Source organism: Mycteria americana, chromosome Z, assembly GCF_035582795.1.
Source record: "Mycteria americana isolate JAX WOST 10 ecotype Jacksonville Zoo and Gardens chromosome Z, USCA_MyAme_1.0, whole genome shotgun sequence".
In the NCBI taxonomy this organism is placed as follows: Eukaryota; Metazoa; Chordata; class Aves; order Ciconiiformes; family Ciconiidae; genus Mycteria; species Mycteria americana.
The window spans coordinates 18,559,292-18,581,921 of record NC_134396.1 but is presented as its reverse complement, the minus strand read 5'-3'; the positions used below and the strand labels follow the sequence as shown (position 1 = coordinate 18,581,921).

Sequence of the window (22,630 nt, the reverse complement as noted above, 5' to 3'; positions counted from 1 at the left end):
AACTTGAGGCCATTTCCTCTCATCCTATCACTCGTTACCTGGGAGAAGAGACCGACCCCCACCTCTCTACACTCTCCTTTCAGGCAGTTGTAGAGAGCAATAAGGTCTCCCCTCAGCCTCCTCTTCTCCAGGCTAAACAACCCCAGTTCCCTCAGCCGCTCCTCGTAAGACTTCTGCTCCAGACCCTTCACCAGCTTCGTTGCCCTTCTCTGGACACGCTCCAGTACCTCAATATCCCTCTTGTAGTGAGGGGCCCAAAACTGAACACAGTATTCGAGGTGCGGCCTCACCAGTGCCGAGTACAGGGGCACGATCACTTCCCTAGTCCTACTGGCCACGCTATTGTTGATACAAGCCAGGATGCCATTGGCTTTCTTGGCCACCTGGGCACACTGCTGGCTCATATTCAGCTGGCTGTTGACCAACACCCCCAGATCCTTTTCCTCCAGGCAGCTTTCCAGCCACTCTTCCCCAAGCCTGTAGCGTTGCATGGGGTTGCTGTGGCCCAAGTGCAGGACCTTGCACTTGGCCTTGTTAAACCTCAACAAAGGCAACACTAGGCCCATCTAAGCTTAAATCCATCCTGAACCTTAGAGAAACAGATGATCAGGAAAATCTATAGGCAGGAGCACAAAACCATGATACAAAACTTTCCTTCCACTTTTAAAGTCAAGCAATTTTTACCTGATACAATATCTTGCTATAAATCAATTGTAATTTCGAATAACTAACATGCATTTATGGATTTTTAGTGGTTTTTTGGATTTTTTTAACTCAAAAATCTGTGAAATGTATGGTTTCCTTGGCATTCAGCACATCTATATTCTGACATTCTAAGTAAATTCTGCTGGTTTTACTCTCCCATGAATTAAGGCAGAGAGGGAAAATCTTACTCCTTTAACACACGCTAAAGTGAAATCGTACACAAGTATCGATCTATTATATTCTATGCATAAGAATAACATGGAATAATGGAAAGCAAGAGAGAGAAAAGAATACCAACAGTTGTGTGGAGCTTTTATTTGGAAGTTCTCAATTTCTTCTGTAGAGCTTAGCCTTCACTCACATCTTTATTTGGAGCATACTTTAATTCTGGAATATTCATAAATATACAAAACAGATATACTAACCAAACCATAGTTTATATGAACATATAGGTATGAAAAAAATTAAAAAGCAGAGAAGGAAAACAGATCCAGAACATCTCAGCAGGGATTTAAGTAATCTCTTTCAGATACTACTTATTTGACTAAGGCCATCTTACAACGCCTGCAGCTTCTTCCAAATTCTTAACCCAGACCAGACAATATTGCATGTTTCTTTCCCAAGTGAATCAATGATACATTTTCCCTGTGTTTCTATATTGATTCATAGAAGCAAGGGCTGTCCGTGATTGACAAAGTCAGTCTGTTGGAGAAGCAATATTTCTAAATAAATATGAAAACTTTGTGTGAGACAGTTCTGTGTTGTTCCAAACACATTAATCAGTTACCAAGGAAATGTAAAAATTTATGTATACAAAATTTCAAACTTCCGTTTATTTGCATTTGTTCTATTAAACAGTTATTAAAGAAATACTGAAATACAAAATTATAAAAGCTAAGTATTTCCATTTTGATCTTTTTGTATGATCTTCTATAATATGCACTGGTGGAGTTCACAGTCCTGAGGGACATGGGGCAGGTAAAGTCAGCACCGTGAATTTCAGGAAAGCAAAATTCCAGCTGTTCAAGGAGTTAGTCAATGGGACCCCCTGGGAAACTGCCCTCAGGGACAAGGGAGCAGAACAGAGCTGGCAGATCTTTAAGGACACTTTCCATAGAGCGCAAGAGCTCTCGATCCCCAGGTGTAAGAAATCAGGGAAGGAAGGCAACAGACTAGCATGGATGAGTCAAGACCTGCTGGTCAAACTAAAGGGCAAGAAGGAAATGCACAGGCAGTGGAAGCAGGGACAGGTAACCTGGGAAGAGTATAGAGATGCTGCCCCGTTTTGTAGGGATGGGGTCAGGAAGGCCAAGGCGTGGCTGGAGCTGAACTTGGCAAGGGACACAGAGAATAATAAGAAGGGCTTCTACAGGTAAGTCAGCCAGAAAAGGAAGGTCAAAGAAAGCGTACCCCCCCAATGAACATGACTGGCAAACTGGTAACAACAGACGAGGAGAAGGATGAGGTACTCAACAACATTTTTGCTTCAGTCTTCACTGGCAACCTCACTTCCCACACCTCTTGAGTGGATGGACTGCAAGACACGGACTGGGGGACCAAAGTCCCTTCCACTGGAAGAAAAGATCAGGTACAAGACCACCTGAGGAACCTGAACATACATAAGCCTATGGGACCTGATGAGATGCATGCCAGAGTCCTGAGGGAACTGGCTGATGTAGTTGCCAAGCCACTCTCCATGATATTTGAAAAGTCCTGGCAGTCAGGTGAAGTCCCCACTGACTGGAAAAAGGGAAACATTGCACCCATTTTTAAAAATGGTAGAAAGGAGGACCCTGGGAACTACCGACCTGTCAGCCTCACCTCTGTGCCTGGGAAGACCACAGAACAGGTCATCCTAGAAGCTATGCTAAGGCACATGGAGGACAGGGAGGTGATTTAGCATGGCTTCCCCAAGGGCAAGTCTTGCCTGATCAATCTAGTGGCCTTCTATAATGGAGTGACTACATCAGACAAGGGAAGAGCTATGGATGTTATCTATCTGGACTTCTGTAAGGACTTTCACACAGTCACCCGCAACATCCTTCTCTCTAAACTGGAGAGATATGGATTTGATGGATGGACTATTCGGTGGATAAGGAATTGCTTGGATGGTCGCATCCAGCGAGTAGTGGTCAATGGCTCAATGTCCAGATGGAGATCAGTGGCAAGTGGTGTTCCTCCACGGTGTCTATTGGGACCAGTACTGTTTAATATCTTCACCAACGATACAGACAGTGGGATCGAGTGCACCCTCAGCAAATTTGCAGACAACACCAAGCTGAGTGGTGTGGCTGACACACCTGAGGGACGGGATGCCATCCAGAGGGACCTGGACAAGCTCAGGAAGTCCGCCCATGTGAACCTCATGAGGTTCAACAAGGCCAAGTGCAAGGTCCTGCACTTGAGTCAGGGCAACCCCCAGTATCAATACAGGCTGGGGGATGAAGGGATTGCGAGCAGGCCTGCAGAGAAGGACTTGGGGGTACTGGTGGATGAAAAGCTGGACATGAGCTGGCAATCTGTACTCACAGCCCAGAGAGCCAACCATATCCTGGGCTGCATCAAAAGAAGCGTGGCCAGCAGGTCGAGGGAGGTGATTCTGCCCCTCTGCTCCGCTCTGTTGAGACCCCACCTGGAGTCCTGCGTCCAGCCCTGGAGCCCTCAGCACAGGAAAGACATGGACCTGTTGGAGTGGGTCCAGAGGAGGGCCACAAAAATGATGAGGGGGCTGGAACACCTCTCCTGTGAGGACAGGCTGAGAGAGCTGGGGTTGTTCAGCCTGGAGAAGAGAAGGCTCCGGGAAGACCTTATTGCGGCCTTTAAAGGTCTCTTCCAACCCAAACCATTCTATGATTCTATAAAATCAAGCTATTCTAAGAAAACATAATAGCAAATATTAAAAAATATTAGTGCTCTATGTGACAGGTTTAGTATATATCCACTCCACTGAGTGATTCCTAGTGACACTAAAAGCACTATTCCTTGCATATTCAAAGTTCAAAAGTTGGCTACAGAAGATATTTAGGTTCTAAAAGAATAATGGCAATATACAAAGGAGATGTTGTAGCCATCTCCTTTGTTAATGTTGGTTAAGAAATTAGTTGATCAGTAAATGGCATATATTTGGCTATATCTTAATATTTAGTACCTTTAATTGTATTTGGTAATTTAATAGTACCCAACATAAATGTAAATTCATGGCAGTAGTCTAAAACAATGTACAGGACAAAGAAGAAATACTAAAAGTTGTGCAAGGAAGAGCTGTGAGGAAAAACAGAGAAAGCTTTTTTACTCAAAGGTTTTCTAAGCTTTTTTGAAATCACCTGCAGCGTTACATTAGAAGACAGCCTCCCACAGAAAGGGGAAGACATTTCACCATTTGGATACCTGAGATGGGCAATCGGGGAAACAGATAGAAAGCCACACCCCCCCGGTCCTAGTAAAATAAGGAAGGAGCAAATTCCTTCCATCTCCTCAAGTTTAGTGATACATTTCCACTGTGCAACACCTGAGCTCAGAATGATGAAAGCTTAAAAAGAAACAAACTCACATGGTTTGGGGATTCTTTTCCCTTTTCTTGTTGTGCTACTGCATTAGGAGATTTTACGAGTTGTAAACAGCAACAACAGAAACATACTTCTAATCCTGAATCTCCCAGTATCTAAAGCAATCCTACCACTGTGCCACCGTCAGCCAGGCAGCACAATTCCCTTAACGGAGGATGAATTGCAGGGGATGATGGATGGAGGACAGATTTTCAACCACCTTTGTCTCACTGATCAAAAGCAGTATGAACCACTAAACTGGATGATGGAAGATGTTGCTTCTTTCTCTCCTTTGTGTAATTCTGGCTTTGTTTTCCAATATTGAGGTTTTTATTTTTCTCTCTGATACTGTAATATTGCATTTTAAAAACAAAATGCAATTCAACCTTGAATACTAGTGGCCATATAGGTTCCTTTAATCCACAACAACTAAACAATAATAGGCGTAACAAGTATAGAAAAAAGATGGCAGAAATAAGATGGCATATCCAATTCAGCCACAGTTTAATTCTGTAAACATTTGTTACATGTTACATATCTAGTGCTCCTTTGAAGGGCTGGGGCTTTATGAGCAATCATGCTCTTATACTTAATCAGAACCATATGGAGGTCAGTGTGAGGATCCATCCAACTGAAGCAGAACTGGAAAGTATATTGAAAGTTAACTGTGAAATTATTTCATATGTAACTTAGGGAGTTTAAGAAGCCAATTTAACAATGTTAGTGTCTCGGTATTGTTGAAAACAGAGCATGTCAATGAAGTGACTCACGCTACCTACAATATTTCTACAAAGCAGATTTCCGAAGTTTGCAACTAAAAATAAATAAAAGGAGTAACATGCAACATGCAAACAACCTCAGACAAAGATAAACAAAAGACAGAAGATGGGAAGAAACCCATATCCTTATACCTTTCTTGTTGTTGCCTATTTCTGATGAGGAGACTACAGAAAATCCAAACCCCAGCAGTTTTGTTTACATGAAGTGCCAACATCTCTTTTTCATAATGCAAAACTGGGTTTTGTATGATTTTGTTTTAAATACTGTTGAAATTATGGAGGCAGTTAATAGTTCATAGTAATAAAAAGCAAAGAAGGGCAACTACAAGCAACGCTGATACAATAGTTTAAAACCCCCACAGCTATTTAGCGAACATGATACTACTACGTACCACTTAATATGTACTTATTTAAAAATGAAGTGATGGATATAAGCAGGAGACAAGTCTACAGGCATAATTCTCATACACAGAAGTTTGGATGTAACACTACAATCAGCTGCCAATATCAACAAAACAGGCAGGCAGTTAGCTGTTGCTTTTTTTAAAAAAATATTTTTCAATTTTCTGTGTGAATTTTGTATATATGAAAGGGAATTAAATAGAACTTACTAGTGCCAGACACAATACGAGCAAGCACCAGACAGCTTCAATGCACAGCTCTGTAAATGCATCTCATTTTTGACCTCCAACATTCTTGCTGAAAGTCTAGGTCACAGAACAGGACTTCAGAGCCCTTCCTTTGTGTGATTTAAGCTCATGGTTGTGACTCACAGTTAAACAGAGAGCACTGTCGATAATAGCGGTAAAGGATCACATTTGGGGAAAATTTCTCCCCTCTGATCTTCACAGCATGAATAATGCTTATTCTGTACGTGTTCCAAGTGCGGAACTCCCATTGAGGTTTCGTTAAAAAAAAAAAAAAAAAGTACCGAATACACAGCAGAGATCTACATTGTGGATAAGAGACCCGCAGCACGAATTAGAGAATAACTTTGCCCTTAATTTGAACTCAAGTTCTTCCCTGCTTCCCCATATTGCATCTGAAACATCCATTTGTTGCTGCATTTTTCAATCATGCTGGAAGTGTGACAGAAATGCAAGCACGCTGCCTCTGATGGCTAACACAAAACTTATATTTCCAATGAAACAAAGCAAAATCATTTGGTTAAGATCAGTTGATGAAAAAACGTCTGTTGTATACTTCAGTCTGATGCTGTATACTCTCAGTGGAAAGAGTAACCTTGAAGGTTCAATACAAGCAGCAGAAAAGCCACTCAAAAAAGTATCTTCAGAGTGCTGATGCATTATTATATTTTCAGTGCTTAATACAGATTTTTGTGTGTGTGTGATGGAAGAACTACTGAAAGCCTTTCCGTTAGAGGGACAACAGAAATAGAAAACTACACCTTCTACTATAAAATTCTGCTAATGTAATTCTTGTTGTGCTTTAAATACACCCATAGGGCTTTTATTTTCCATCAAGGGAACATAATACCTCTCCTGCATCAGAGCACCATTTGCTGAACAACTTTACTGAGCATTTACAAAGCAACTTTTATTGAGTTGTGCTCAGATAAATCAACCTCTACATTTTTTTGTAACGCACCAGAACCGTCTCTTTAGTCTCACGATTTTTCTAAACTGGAAAAAAAAAAAAGGGAAAATTGATCTCATGAAAAAAAATGCATTGATGTACACAAGATTCCAATAGCTACAAATTTAGCCCTACAAAAGCTGTGTGAACAATGTCCTTTTTCATCCTATTGAGCTCTTTCCCCCCCCCCCCCCCCCCAGTACAGCTTCCACGATAGGAGCAATCCTAGCGCAGACAGTTTCAGGCGACTGCTTTCATTGTAAGCAGTCTCAGTAATTAAACAGGTCTCAGTAGTTACAGACCCTGCTGTGTCAGGCCTACGCTAGCATTCACAAACACAAGAGAAACACAGAGGGAAATTTTAACCTAAAACCAACGGGAATAACCTGACAAACTGTTCATATGTCTGCAGTAAGTAAGTTAAATGAGACATAGTCAAGAAAACTTTGGACTTGCCCCAGTGACAGAGCACTGAACCTGGGCACTGATTTGGGTGTAGAAGATTCTGACACAAAGAATAATGGCTTCTTAAACACTATTATGGAGAACAAACTAGTATAGTTTAATAGTAATCATAGTTTAAGATAATCTTTTGAGAGCTGTGGGAAATTATTAAACATTGTTAACATGTAAAATGAGTTGTTTTCAGCATTCATCTCAGTCTGAGAAAAAATTTGCTAGGATTAACTATTAGCATGCTTAAGTCAAAACTTTACACAAAAATGGCCAGCTTGCGACTCACGGCAAAAGTCACTTCTGAGTTTCATTTACAAGTGAACTTCAATTTAAGCACTGGCATTTGCTAGAACCAGGAAGAAAAATTCAGGATTCCACTTATGTTGGAATTTTTAAACACAAAGGGAAAAAAGAAGCGAGTGTCTCCGGCACAAGCTCACCCTCTGTTCAGGAACTCAATTTTGGAGTGTTAGGTTTTGCACGGAAAAAGCAGGGTGGATGGGGAGGGGTTAATGCTAGATGGAAGGGAAAATAAACAAACATTTCCCACAAAACATTTTGGGTTTTCACAGGATTTTAAAACGGGGGTGGGGATGGGGTAGAATTAATATACTAATTATCAACAACACCTCAGTTTTCATTTTGAAATTAATTTCCACCATAAGATAACATTTCCGCTTTTGACAACATATTCTTGCAAATCAGCCTACATGTCTCATTACTGCATCATATGGCAGAGAAAATATTCTTCTATTTCTAAAAAATTTACTCTTACCACCCATACTTCAATGTGGAAAAAGCCTAAAAAAAGAATAAAAGCCAACACTGGAGTATAAAACACCAACCACATACACCTTTCACTATCAATTGACATGCAACAACTCTGACCAATGCAAGTACAGTAATCAGCCGCAACTTTTGCCTGTATAATAATAAGCTTAAATAGTCAAGAGATAGAAAAGTAATATTTGGGAATATATGGACTCAAATAACTAGTTTGATTGAAGGTGCTCGCAGCTAAGGCACCTGTGCTCATTTCCTCTTAGGAAGCAGCAGATGCTCACGCAGTAGATGCCCCGGCATCTTCCTCGCTGGCAATGCACAGAACCTCTCGGAACCTCCTGACAAGACCAATTAAAGCAGGTCTTCAGCTCTGTAATTGAGCAGGTTTACTAAAAAAATCTGCCAATACAACCTTCTAAATTAGCACCTCTGACACCACAGCCAGAGAATAACAGCTCTAACCCATCTGTCCTTCGGTTGGCTTGGACAATCTGCAATTAGAAGTCTCTTTGAAGTCCCTTACCAGCAAGAGAGAAGGAGCAGCAGTTCGTTCAGGAACAAAGACATCAGGGAGAAGATAAAAAAACTGCCCTTAGTGAAAGTGAGATCCCTGGTTTCTACCAAAGTAGGAGCTGGAAATAAGCAAAAAAAATCCCGACATTTTATTAGACAAAAGCCACAATGCACTGGCTGGAGGGGGGGGTGGGGGGGTGGGGGTGAAGAGACTGAGAAAAAGTCTTTATTAGGGTAATATGACATTTTTGGGGGAAAAAAATCTAGGGGGGTGAGAGAGAGAGAGACTGTATAAACATCAGTAAGTATGTCCAAAACAATCTGTGCTCTTATTAATCATAATTCTAAAATGATAAAAAGACCCTCTTTTGGAGTGAAAACAGTCATCGCTGTCACATGCTCCATTATGGAAAGGATTTATGTGGTTTCCTCTTAGCAATGTAAACCAAGGCTTGAAAAGTTCCACATATTTTACTGTTCAAAGCCCTCTTATGGCAACTACCAGACACTACAGTGCTATTCCACATTTAAGAATTAACAGACATATTGGAATAAAGAGTGGTAAGGAGTTTTGCTCTAAAATTATTTAGTATACTAAAAAGCTGAAAGCTAAATAAAGCAACAGATAGTAGCTTTAATACAGAAGTGAAATTAGAGGTTGGATTCCTTTGCTCTAATGTTGGCAAGTTTCCACCAAAATTACTTGTAATAAGTTGCAGAAACTATAAACACATGGTGTTTAAGGCAAATCCCCACTTCTTACTTCAAATCATAGGTCTGTATTTGAAGCAAAATTTGGACACTAAGCCAGTGTCAATAGTGCTGAGGTAAATTTGTAGCACTTGAATGCTTTTTATGACTTTTATTGATGCTAAATCAAGGCCCTCTTTAGGAAAGTTGGTAGTTATAGTCTCTTATGTTTCCTATAAAGAAAAATAAACCCTATGTCTCATTCTTTTCGATTTCAGGTGGATAAAAGGCCATGGGTACCCAAGACAGTGCTACATCCATTTTTATCTGTTTTGCTTGAACAGGCAATGACTTCATTTTCACCACTGATCTCATTAGCATAGACTTACTTGTATCTACAGTGTAAAAGGAGGTCCATAAAAGCAAATTCTATTTCATATCACACCAGTGAAGACTTTTCAAGCTACTACTTGATACACAAATATAATACCACATACCATGAACTAGCTCATCTTTTTCTTTTTCTTATTTACCTGTAGAAATAGCTTGTGTATCTGTTCAAAAAGACACCAGAGACGTTGATTCACACAATATACTGACGGAGTCAGACTTTGCTAATGACCAGATTACTTCATTTTTGGCCCGGTGTCTCCATCAAGCCACTTTAAAGAGGAACTGGAGTTCTTCCACACATTTTACAAGGCCCTTTTAAAATGTGCACTATGTCCATTTGCCAACTGGCGTGTTTTCAAGGCAATCCTGGTTGAGCCATAACATATACAAATAGGAAGAAACACGAAAGAGTTTAATAAAAAGAAATCTACCATGAGAGCAAAGATTATATCATGTTCTAGACCATTTCAGTGAACACCCACTAAAAAGATATCTCTAATTTTGGGGTCGACACTTCACACAGTGAAGGAATCAACCAGAAGACTGTATGCTTGTTGCAATGCTACTTGCTATAGCACACGAGAGTAAATGATCACTTATAAATTATTCGGGGAGCAGGGAGGGGGAATTTTGAAGCAGTGAGAGATGCAAACATCCAAGTGTGAATTTTGGCCACAACTAAACAGGGAAGAGTAATGAATCTAGTAAAATCTGCCGTAAAAGTAGGGTCTTAGCTTCTTTTTCTTCTACAGGTTTCCAACACTATAGTTATCAAACCACACAGGTTTATAACAAAACAGAGAGTACTTTTATGATCCTGTGTCTTTAACTACAATGCTGAGGAGACACATAGATACTGATAATTAAAATTATGGATACACTCTGTCGTTCCCTAGATTCTCCCTTGCACTCCCTCCCACTCCTCATTTAAATCCTTAAATTGATTCTTAACCCCGCAACATCAGAAGAATTTTCTTGCAGAGAATTCCTGGTCGTAGAGGAAAATGTGTCTCTCTTGCCGTACCAAGCAAGAGGAGGGTCTCCCAGTCCCAGGAGAGCACTTGGGGCAGGGAGAGGGGGCACAGCCTCCTCCAGCAGGCATGCCCTCAAGAGCTGAAGGTAGTATCACAGTGTAAGTAGATACCCATATTATAGCTACCAGTGCACACTAAGACTCCGAGTTACAAAGGACTTGAAAGCTGTGCAGAGAGATTTCATATAGCACAACTCTCTGCACAAGATGCTCAATTGCAGACCCTCTCGTGTTTCTTTTCAACCACATTCTAATGCTCATTTTAAAACACACCATCTGCAAAAGCGATAAATGTAATATAGAAAAGCTGAATAGATTTCACGCTTCTTTTTTTTTGCCTTCTTTTTTTAATGCTTAATGGTTTCAACATTTGTTTTTTGGAAACTGGGTCTTTAATGCATGCAATGTTTTATGCCTGTAAAGAATAGTTGTTTGAAGTGAAGAGAGAGCACTGAAAAACCCCGAATCACTGTCCCCTGGCCTGCTTGATCTAGGCTCAATTTCCCTGCATTTCAATCATATTAAATTCCACTCCCAGAAGTTTAAAACGTCAATTAACTCAAGGTAAGTCCCATTAGATAGGGCAGACACTGAATTTTCCTGACTGTTTGACTCTTATTGAAATGTACCTGTAACTGATTGCAAGATAACTACTGTTAAAAGCAGGCTATACTGTCATCGTTTGGAAAAAAATGTTTTATAAACAAAAAATAAATTTGTCTTTTTAATTCAGTCATACCCTGTAATTCCAACTCTGATGTCTTTAGTTTTTTTCCACAATGTACTGAACAAACATTACTGAAATAACTCTACCAGGACTCCATCAGCAAAGACTGGATTTTTTTCCATATGGAATAAATATTGGTATCATTTGCCATATGGCTTTGCTTACTTTCAGTTCAAAATATGAAAACATCACAAACAGAAACAGGCATAGAAGAGTTATCGAATCTTGTTAGAGGCAAAACCTGGACAGAAATCTAACACCATAAGGCAAACAGGTTTGGACTCAAAATGAAATTCCAAGATTCCAAGTGCTATAGGAAGCAGCTGCTAAACTCAAAACACATCACTGTGTTTCCATCAAACCTTGGGGTTTGGGGTTTGTTGTTGTTGTTGTTGTTTTTAGTGTTCAGAGAAAATTAATTTGCCATTTTGACAGCCCTAACACGTAAAGCCTGAGCAAAAGAGCAACTGTAAGCATTGAAAGGCTACTTCCCACTCCCAAACAAACAAGAACAACTATGTTCCTGAAACCCAGCCAAGCAGCTGTATTTCAAAAAGGTTCTGTTTAATTCCTAATTTGGAAACAAAGGAGACTGCTTTGTAATGTATTATTCGCATTACCCTCATAATCTAGAAACCAGATCGTGTGCTAGTGCATACAAAAACTTAGCCTGTAATTTGGCAGCCTAGCCTGTATCATCACATTATTAAGCTTTTTTAATAACAGACCTTTGCTTCATGGGAGTAAGGTGCCAGTGAAATATTTCCAGCAAGACAAAAATTACATGTTACGTGAAAGTAACAGAAAGAAAGAGTTTTGACTTCAAACTGCTTGCTGTCTGGCTGTTTGTGCTTCGTGCACGTGGCAATTCATAGACTGATCAGACAGCTGCCTATAGCTCAGGACAAATGAATTTGGTAGATCACTCTCGGTAAGGATTCAATTCTGACAGATAGTCAGTAACCGCAGTGGCAAGGAAGATGCCTCCATTTTCACCGCAGTCCTCAGTTTTCACAATGCTGTTTTTACTCTGATAGGAGTATCCCCCGTTTGCACAGACACTTATTCAGGGTTGTTTTCATCATGCTTGAGAAAGTCGTAAGAGGGAGGAGAGAAACTGCTCCTTCTGGTATAAAGTCCTGTTTCATTTTCATCACTCTTCTGTAGTTAGAAAATATATGGAGGAAGGACAGGAGGGCCCAATGTCTCTGCAGCTTGTTAGACACTGTATCAAAGTTATTACTGAAAGAATATTTAAATGAACTTACCGGTAGAGAAAACAAGAACTGTGTTGTCCCAAAGACCATATCTTTCCAGAGCATCAGTAAGATTTCCTACAGCTTCATCCATAAGAGTCACCATCGCTGCGTAATGCCGCCTCTTTACATCTTTAATGGAAGAATATTGTTTCATGTATTCTTCAGGGACCTCGAGAGGTTCATGGACAGACTGAAAAGCGAGGTAGAGAAAGAGGGGCTGGGGTGGAAGGGATAGAATGGAAATTAGTTGAACATAAAGTACTAAATGCAAAAGTTACTGCAGCAAAAGCAGCCCTGATTCATCAACAGCTGCAGGCACTGTGTTTTGATTTCTTCTACACTTCTCTCTTCTAATCCCTAAACATAAACTAATAAAACTGCGATAAAGGACTTTTGTGAAGCTGTGGAAAAACATCAGGTGTATCTTTTCTTCATAACACAGTTGTTAACAGTTTCTTCCTATGAAACTTCTCTCATTAAACTTTCCAGTCCCTTTTTAGAAGGGCAAACTACACGCTAAATAATGTCTATAAATTCATTACTCGTATTATTATAAAAGAAATGAAGAAGGGTGGCAGGCCAGGGCTGTGCAGCCAAAGCTGATTCTGACAGCAGACAAGGCAAGTTTTACCAGCACTACTTCTCACATTTAGCTCTACGCACCCTGCCGATAAGCCCCAAATTACAGCTCAAGTGCAGGTCTCTCCATGGATATTTCATTAACTTTTTTTTTAAACATTCTTTATGGCTAAAGTTATCAAAGTAACACCTGCTGACTCTACCTTCTCAGTTTTATGATTGGCTATAAGATCTATAGCTCTTTCTGTGAATAAATTAGTAGAGTACATGTTTTTAAACCCAGTTGCAACTTCTTCTCCATCTCGAAAGTCCAGGGCACAGCGTGTTACGTTCTTTGCTTTGATGAGGACGCAACGGTCATGAGAATAATAATCCTCGCTCCCCAGAAGATAGCCTAGAACAGGAAAAGATGTCAAATAAGTGGGCCAACATAATGTTGTATAAACAGATACATCAGGGGAAAAAGAATTAAAAAATAAATGTCAAAACTTTAGTGGTTATGAGCTGAAACACTCATCCAACATTTGACCATCTGTAGTGACATCCCTTGACAGGTCTAAGTAGCTCCACATTTAATACTTCACAGACTTTTTACTGCTAATGCAAGTGGTAATTTCAAAACACGAAACATTTTGAAAGCAGTTCAATGACTTTATATTCATAACTTGATATCAGAAACATTAGCATTAAACTAATGCACTGATAGCAAAGTCAGTGACTTATCCATGTACTACTCTGATTTTTAGCTGGGACAATTTTGTATATTTGTATTTTCACATAAAACTTCTCCCTCTATTAGAAAGTTCAGATTTTTTTAAATTTATTCAAAAACTTCCAAGTATGAAGTATTTTTTGTCAGCTGTAAAGCAACTTCTGATCCACTGCTGACACCAACTGGTGAAAAAAAGACACTATTATTCAAAGATACCCAAAAGAAACTATGCAAAAATTCTAGAGGTATAGATTTGCTCCTATCGAGGGCTATCCTGTTAAGCATTGAGTGCCTTTGCTTTTTATCGATCAGAAACAAATACTTTCAAAATTTTTTGTATCTCAGTAATTATTACTTTGGAAAGTAGATTTCAGATTTATTCCCCAATACCTTGTAAAAACAGAAGAATCTGCAAAAATATATTCTTAAGTTCTGCAAAACCAAACTAAAATTGGGGACAAAACCCCAAAATGGAGGAACTTCACTTGAATTTTTATTCAGCAGCTTCTAGTTACTTGTGCAAAAAAGTATGTACAGAAAGAATGAAGTTCTGTTTTAAATACAATATAAACTTCTAATACACTTTTAGGAGGAAAAAATTGCTTTTGTTTCAAAGCATAAGGAGAGATTTTTCAATTTGGAGGGCCCATTGAGGGAGACACTGTGTCAAGTTTGCCGAGGAATCAAATGCCCTTTAATTGCAATCAACACCTACTGGAATTACATTAACTTTATAGGATATTAAACTGCTACATTCTCTGAAAAATAATGTCATGCTGGGCACCCAACAACCATACCCAGAGCCAGCCTGTATTAAGGCCCCTGCAATAAGAGCCTACTCGGTCCCAGGGTGAGATTTCACGAGGAGTGCAGCCTATCTACACCTATGCTGTCAAAAAGACCCCGAACTTCTGCTAAGGGATGGGAGGAGGCATATATGTTTAAGCAACGAGACATTATATTACAATCCATATATATTAGCTTAATTCAGTTGTGAAACCATGACCCCAAGGTCCCTGAAGAGTCAAAAGAGACAAACAATCTAAGGGAACAGTTGTTCCCACCTAAAGTTTGGATCACCACTGTCTATAATTGGCACATAGCACAGCCAGGCTCTTCATTTAAGTACCTAAAGTTAGACATGAGGAATGTGGACTTCAGCTTAAGTTTCTCTGTATCTTACTTTCTCAGCTGTAGAAGTGGGCAGCAGTACTATCAACAGCTTGCAAAGTTATTTTGAAGATGTTGAACTGTTTTGAAATTCTCCATTCAATGAAAGTGTCTTAAAAACAACGAAGTGGAGCTGGACAACTTTGCATTCAGTGCCACGCAGAATGAGATGTATTGCAGGCAGCCTGATTCACATAACATCTGTGGCACTTGTGCAAAACTAATAAACGTCCAATCAATATTGGGACGCGAGCCTTTGCGAGAGGAAGAATAAACAACTTGTAGCTACAAGTTGCTTTGTAACACGCTGACACTTGGACAACCTAATTCTGGCATTATTTTTTTAATCTGAGGGTTTGACTTCATAACTTGTGAGTTCCTGCAATAGACCTTTTGGATATGTTTTACAGAGGCTCTCACACCATATTCCTTGCCACAGGCTCCGGAAAACCAATGCCACTCTATTCACAAAGCACGAACGCAGTGTGGTATGATGTCTATTTCTCTCTTAAAAATACAAGCTTTTAGAACTGCAGCATTATTTGCAGAGCAAGTGATGTCTGATCTAACACAAAACGTTCAGATTAAAGACACTTATAAAAACAAACTAATCACTACACCTTAAATCTCCTAACCATCATGAAACCAAACTCAATCCAGATCATATCAGACAAATGCTGTCTTTGGAGCCACCCAGTAATTATTATATTTTCTTCAATAAGTTGTAAGGCTTGGGCATGCATTTAAGGCACTATCTTATTTTAGGCAGTTATACTTTGGAAACATGCATGACGAGGTATCGATTTACTTATACGCTAGTAGTAAATCTGCTGCTCTTAGAAGAATCAGGCAGTTTCTCATCATTTTTAACACCGCATTTATTGCCCATGTTAAATCCAACCATTACCAAAGTAAGTATCAAATCCTCTGCGGGTCGGAAGGCATTCTTTTCTGTACATCCCCAAATGCCACTTCCCCACCATGTGAGTAACGTATCCCGCCTCTTGAAGTAGCTCTGGGAGGAGTTTCTCATCCAGTGGCACACAGCTGGGCTGGCACGGCCAGATTATCTGGTGTTGTAAACCTGTGTGGATCTAGCAGAGAAAAGGATGTGAGATATTAGTTACAACACAGCAACGCATTCCCGTAGCCCAGTTTATAAGCAGGTGCAAAAAGAAACAAAGCTACACCAGAGGCTAGCATTAGTTTTAGAAACCTCCTGTCTTCACCAATGTAGCACCAAGGAAGATGAGGAAGCCCCAGGGGGAGGGCAGGGGGAATATGGAGGAAGACAAGGAAATAGCACCACAGGGGTTTACAAGATCTTCCCAGGCATAAATTGAGTGCAGTAAAAAAAAGCAAAGCCTTTTGTGCTTTCATCTAAAAATCTAACAGGTAACAATTACCATTATGGTCTCTTTGAAGGCTAGGGACAACATCTCAACATGGAGTGAGAGATTTTAAATGGTATGGGGATGGGCAAAAAGGCACATGGCAGCTTTTGCCTGTATCAGAGAACAGCCACTGGAGGAAAGGGTGATAAAGGCTAAGAGAGCGCTTTTTGCATTACTCTTCTAAATGTACGTTATATGCACACGTTTATATATTTATTTACATACTAAAAGTGAGTGTGAGCACTTTTACAAAGAAAGCATTTGGATACTGGGGATAACACAAGTTTTAGATACTGCCTAGATTTGACCTCTAATAGTTCCATGTAAATTTCGAATCTTAACAAGTGGTGAACTTTGTACCTCTTTACAAAAGCATGACTGATAACAATACTCCGAGCGCTACACTTTGCTTGATGCAAGAAACCTCTTCTATAAACCAGTACTATAAGCTGACTTTCGCCAACTCCCCTATCTCCTCCAGAAAAAAATAACACACTACCTTAAACTTAGGCCAGCAAACATACACATACAAGTATAAATATCTTGTTTATTTACTAAACATTTCTAGTAATCTGCCTCTGTAAAAGTACAAAATCTCCAAGACTCCCTAGAGCACAAGACATCAGATTTTATAACTCCACTAAGCATTCCAGTGTAGCTAGCTGCATGATTAATTTTTAAAGCATCACTTTAGCAACACTTTGAACTCACTTTCAAATCAAATAAGCCCTGATCTTAGGCAAGTGAGTAAGTAGACTCTCGCAAAGGGCCTACTAGTTACTAATTTTCTTTGAAACAGAAGTTGGAAAAAAACTTTTTTTTTTTTAAATGCAGAATTACAAAAAAGATTATTAATATAGTAAAAGACACAAGCTAGCAAAGTAGTGTAATTTCTTCCACTGTCTCTAGAAAGCAAGAAAAAGGAGAGGAAAATAATAATAATTTAAAAAAAAAATCTATAGTTTTCATAAACCAATACATCTGCTCTTCTTTCTTTATGGACTGCAAGATGTCTATCAAAATTCCAGCTCCAGACAGGACCACATTTATGTTCCTGTTTCAAATCTCTGAGCATTTGTTAATCATACCAATGGGTAAAACAAAACAAAATCCCACATATTTGCTACATAATTATTTCCTGCACACAATGTCTCCTCAATTTTACAGAAAAATAACCTCCATTTTCTAATATTATTTTGCTAATTTGTAACAAGGTCGACAAAAAGATGATTAAATTATCAAGTCAGATACATATGGTGAACTTAAATCAGGACTGAACCAGAACCATTTCCAATTTTCACTTTAAAGATCAGATGCAGCACTGTCCAGTTAACCCTGAGCCATTTCTAGATAAGCATGTTCAGAGTATGAAATGTATTCTAGAAATAGTCAAAATGAAAAAGTGTTTTAAGTTATTCACACAAAATAATTTAAAGAGTTGGTAAAAAATAGTCACTTATATCTTCCTATTTTTATTACTGACTCTTGGAGTTTCTAGGAAGAGAACAAATGTTGCTTGGAAAAAGTACATATCACCTAGAACAACCTTCCTTCGACAACAAGAGATAACATCCACTAATGCAGGATGACATTTATTTTCATTCTGAACAGTTTCTTTGACAAAACTCTACAGTTAACATGCATGTGCAGGACTTTTTGAGAGGGAGGGGAAGTTTCTCAAATACATTTAACCCTTTGTGAGTTTCTCCTTTCTGTCTGTGCTGTATTCTTCTTCCCACTTCCCCTTGTTTTGGCCAAAGTTGCAATAAAAAGGGGGAGGGGAGAGTATAGCAGTATAATAAAGTGCAATTCTTATACCTGTGCAACTGAAGAAAATGGGAAAACTCATGACTAGGACTACGAAGCCGCTAGACACCCTGACTAAGGATCAGTCTGTGTGCATTCCATCAAGGGGTGCATTAACGTCTACAGCTATGTTACCGTATGAAGGAGAACGTACAGGTTAGGATGCATTTAAGCACTGCATTGGAAAACAAACTGCATAAACTGAGCACGTAGTGCTTATCTGCTGCTGGCTGCATCTTGACTGCATGCCTGTCCAGTTCAGAAGTACGTAACAGAAGATGACTACGACAGGAATATTTTCATGATACGCTGCCATGCCTGTTAACGTAAGTGAAGCATAGAGAGCACCTCAGCTTTTCTGAAGCAGAACTTGCACTAAACTCACGCTTAGTTTATTGCTGAGCTAGCAAGCCAAAATAAGTGAAAAAAGTTTGTCTGCATAGAAACGCAACTGGGTTTTGTAGAGCAGCCTTCTCCCAAGCGCATCTTTGCATGAGATACAAGAAGGCCAAAGTACACACTGTGCTGCTGAAAAGCAGCAGCAGAGAAGCGCTCCACCTGATACCTGCGGACACGCCGCGGAGGGCGGCGCGAAGGGGCCGGGAGGGTGTCCCGGCCGCCGGGGAGGGACGGAGGGATGGAGGGATGGGATGGAGGGACGGGGGGATGGGATGGAGGGACGGGGGGACGGAGGGATGGGATGCAGGGACGGGGGGATGGCATGGAGGGACGGGGGGATGGCATGGAGGGACGGGGGGATGGCATGGAGGGACGGGGGGATGGCATGGAGGGACGGGAGGACGGAGGGATGGGATGCAGGGATGGAGGGAGGGACGGAGGGATAGGATGGAGGGAGCCCCAGAGGCTCTCCCGCGGGCATCGCCGCGCTGGGGCAACAACTCCGGGACCGAGCCTCGCCGGGCGCCCCGCTCGACCCGCGCCCTACCTGGTAGCGGCCGCTGAGGAGCTGGCTGCGGGAGGGGGTGCAGAGCGGCTGGGTGTAGTACCGCTCCAGCCGCACGCCGCCCGCCCCCAGCGCGTCCAGCCGCGGCGTGCGGATGGCCGAGCCGTGCCAGCCCACGTCGCCCCAGCCCAGGTCGTCGGCCAGCACCAGCACCAGGTGCGGGGCGGGCGGCCGCGCCGCCGCCAGCTGCAGCAGGCAGAGGAGCAGGCAGAGCGGCGGCGAGACGCCCGCCCGCCGCGCCATCCCCGCCACCAGGAACTGGGCCGCGGGGACCGCCCCGGGGACGGGCCGCGGCGGCGGCGGCGGCCGGCTCCTCCCGCCGGGCGGGCCGGGGCTGCGGGGGCGGCGGCCTGGGGCGCGCCCGTCCGCCGGCAGCGGCTCGGCTGGGCGGGGGCGGGGGCCGGGGCCGGGGCCGGGGCCGGGGCGGCCGCTCCCGCGTTCCGGTGCTGTGGCTGGGCCCGAGCTTGCGTAGCGGTAGGGGTGGCGAGGCTGCCGAGTACCTGTCGTGGGTGACAGCGGCGTAGCGCTAGGCCGATTAGTCTGTGAAGTGAGTCAAAAAAGGGGGTTGTAAAGTTGCTGCCGGTGTCCGCAGAGTAGCGAACTCGGTGGTGCTGGAGTTCATCTTCCTTCAATTCCTACATGAAACATCCATTTTACGCCACGGAGCCTTTTCTAGGGGAACTAGGGAGCTGTTTGCAAGCTTGTGTTTCAAGTCGGCTGGCTTCCAGGGAAGCCAGTACAACAGTTTGAGCAGAGGACACAGTGTATTCTGGTACAAGCAACTGGGCTGTTATTTCTGCCTTCATATGCGACACCATGGCAGCTCGTCCAGATTTAATACTGCTAGGAGAGTTTATTCTGTGCATACGCAAAGCGGGGCAGCTGCAAAGCAGCCATGGCCTTGCTGCTTGCCAACCTATGCTACAGCCTGGGAAAGACAAAGTGCCACCATCGCTGAAGAAGCAGCTGAGCTGTGCAAGATGGCAATCATTCCCATAGCAGAGAGGTGCACGGCCTCTCTCCTGCCATTATCGGCCGCTGCCCCCATCCCCTCCCCTGCCCGCCCCTCCTGCAAAATCATGAGCAACCCAGTGCTTTTTTCTCTTCATTTTGTTCATACGGATGAGAAGTCTTGATCTAGGTCTGGCTGTAAGATGGTGCTTGTGACTGTTATTGAGTAGGAAGGAAGTGAAGCAACCCAGAAGCAGAAATAACAGCTATGTCAACAGGGCTGTTTCTTCAAACTGTGTAATCTTCTAAAGCAATATCATAAATGACCACTACCTTAGTTATAATCTTGATGAAATATCTAAGACTGTGAAAGGACAGAAATAGCTGTCAACTCTGATCGATTTTGTTCATCCTTGGAATACATATAAATTTCAGTGTCCAGTCAAAGGTGAAATAACCATGTGTTTCACATCTAGCTGGAATGGTACACACGTGCATTTCCAAATTTATATAGCCATTTGGTAACAGGTGAAAGAACAATCCACATTAAAAATCGTATTTCTCAGTAAGAAAGGGAAATATTGAGTATGCCAGATTCCTGTCTTTCTTTTTGATTGACAAGTCTCTGTAGAAAGACAGTTCCTGCTCCTATGAATGAAGTCTAGTGGATAAGTCTATGAATTTACCAGATATTTTTTTATAAATCCCAAAGAATTTCCTGCTAGTTTGAAAACAACAGCAATGATGAGTGATGACGCATTTTTTCCTGCAATAAGAATGTGTGTGTCCACAGCTGGTATTGGAACAACAAGCAACAGGAGTCAGTTTTCCCTGAAATAAATGCCAGGATTGCTGGCAAGCTGGTATGTGACTGTGAGTTGCATTTTCTTTGTTGAGATGTGATTCACACTGTTCAAAAGGCTGGAAAGTTCCGATTTATCTTGTTTTTAGTTCAGATCCCATCACCAGTCACAGCTGTCTTACTGAATTGTATATTTTACTAACTTCTTCCACATCCTTATTATAGGTAAAGTTCCATTCAAATGTTTCCATTCCCATGAAAACCATTCTTGTTCATTCAAAAAAATTACTTTGAAAATCTACACAGTGCTGGTGAAATTGGAAACGTTGGATATAAATTTTGGAATAAAATTCATAATAGCTATTCACCTGAAATGTTTCCAAAGGTATCACAGTGTTCAAGTGCAGCTGAACTCATATGCCCTTGTAGAGGAGTGTCAAGAGTTACTTGCTAGTTATCCTGCTCCACCAGAATCGGATAACCCGGTTGCCTGAGCTGCCAGAGTTAAAACATTAAGTTGTGCCACCTAAAACATACACAGCAGATACTGCACAGTCACAGTCTGGATGTTGCTGCCTGTCATACTTTCTTAGGGCTTGGGGGTTTTTTATTACTACTTGAGGGATTTGGAATCCCAATCAGAAAATACTGTTTATATCAGAGAGTATTCTCTTGAATCAAAAGAATAAATCCTGGAAATGGTCTATGTTCAGTCCCCTATGTTTCAGTGTACCATTTCTGAATTTGGGGTTGAGTAATTTGGATGCTGTTTTGAGGTCAATGATTAATGAAGTCATTAGAGTGACACACAAGATTATGGTATCCGTGTTGATTTATCATTCCACACAAAGTATGAACATGGCACGTCTTGCCATAGCACGTGGGAACTTGGAACACAAATTCAAATGGTAGTAGTAATATCTACTCTGGTGTATCAAAACTCCCGGGAGATGGAAAAAGAATAAAGGAAAATGACAAGAAATGTGTCTGAGAAAATTGCCTTTTGACATGTCCTGATCTCCACAGAAAATTTCCTAGATGACCAACTGTCATTTTTTCACCTCATTAGCGTGGTGTCTCCTCTGTTAGCTAATGGGGTTGCGGAAGACTCAAAAGATGTCCCTGCCAGTCTTTCTACCCCGGTATTTCTGCTTGATTAGTTAGAAGCCCTCTTAAAACATGGGTGTACTACTTCAGCATTCTTGCTCCTATTCACTTCCTCTTGCTGTATCCTGACACCACAAGTTTATGCAACACCATATCACAACATGTAATGAAAAGAAGCAGTGACAGGAAACCACCAAAACTGCTGAACACTCCCCTGCCCCCTCATTTCTTCAGGTTTATAATTTTCATTTTATAACTATGAAAGATTGACTTAAATGTGTGAGCCTCTCTGTGGGCATAAAGCTTCATCCCCTTACAGTTTAGTTTATCAATGCTGCACAAAGTGCTGCAATGTTGAGCTGTCCTCGTAAATACTCAGTAAGCTGACGGGTATCAGAGCAGTAAGAAGGAAGCTACGTCAACTAGGAAGCCCTGTCAGACATACAGCTATCATAGCTACAGTGCTTCCAATACTCAGCCATGCTTGCTTAAAACTACTTCAGGTATCTCTGCTCCTGAATGCATTGTTAAACAGAAAGCACAGCCATTCTTAAGAGGTACAGAGTGCAAGAAGCTCTCGGATACTCCATTTGTCTTATTTATGGTCAGTGACGAACAGGGAGTTGTTTTGGTCTTACAAGTTGGCTGCAGGAAAGAAACTTTACT

At 41.4% G+C, this 22,630-nt stretch overlaps 1 protein-coding gene across 1 annotated transcript in view; it reads right to left on the bottom strand.

Moving 5' to 3' along the window:
• The window catches only part of ARSB (arylsulfatase B), a 73,894-nt gene extending 54,525 nt beyond the window's left edge, over positions 1 to 19,369 (bottom strand). The window contains exons 1-4 of the mRNA XM_075527250.1: positions 19,087 to 19,369; positions 15,848 to 16,034; positions 13,262 to 13,452; positions 12,489 to 12,696 (exon numbers count right to left, since the gene is read on the bottom strand). Coding sequence (XP_075383365.1) covers positions 12,489 to 12,696; positions 13,262 to 13,452; positions 15,848 to 16,034; positions 19,087 to 19,347 — 847 coding nt within the window. The 5' untranslated portion in view covers positions 19,348 to 19,369. The remainder of the gene's footprint in view (positions 1 to 12,488; positions 12,697 to 13,261; positions 13,453 to 15,847; positions 16,035 to 19,086) is intronic.
• Positions 19,370 to 22,630: the final 3,261 nt, after the last annotated feature.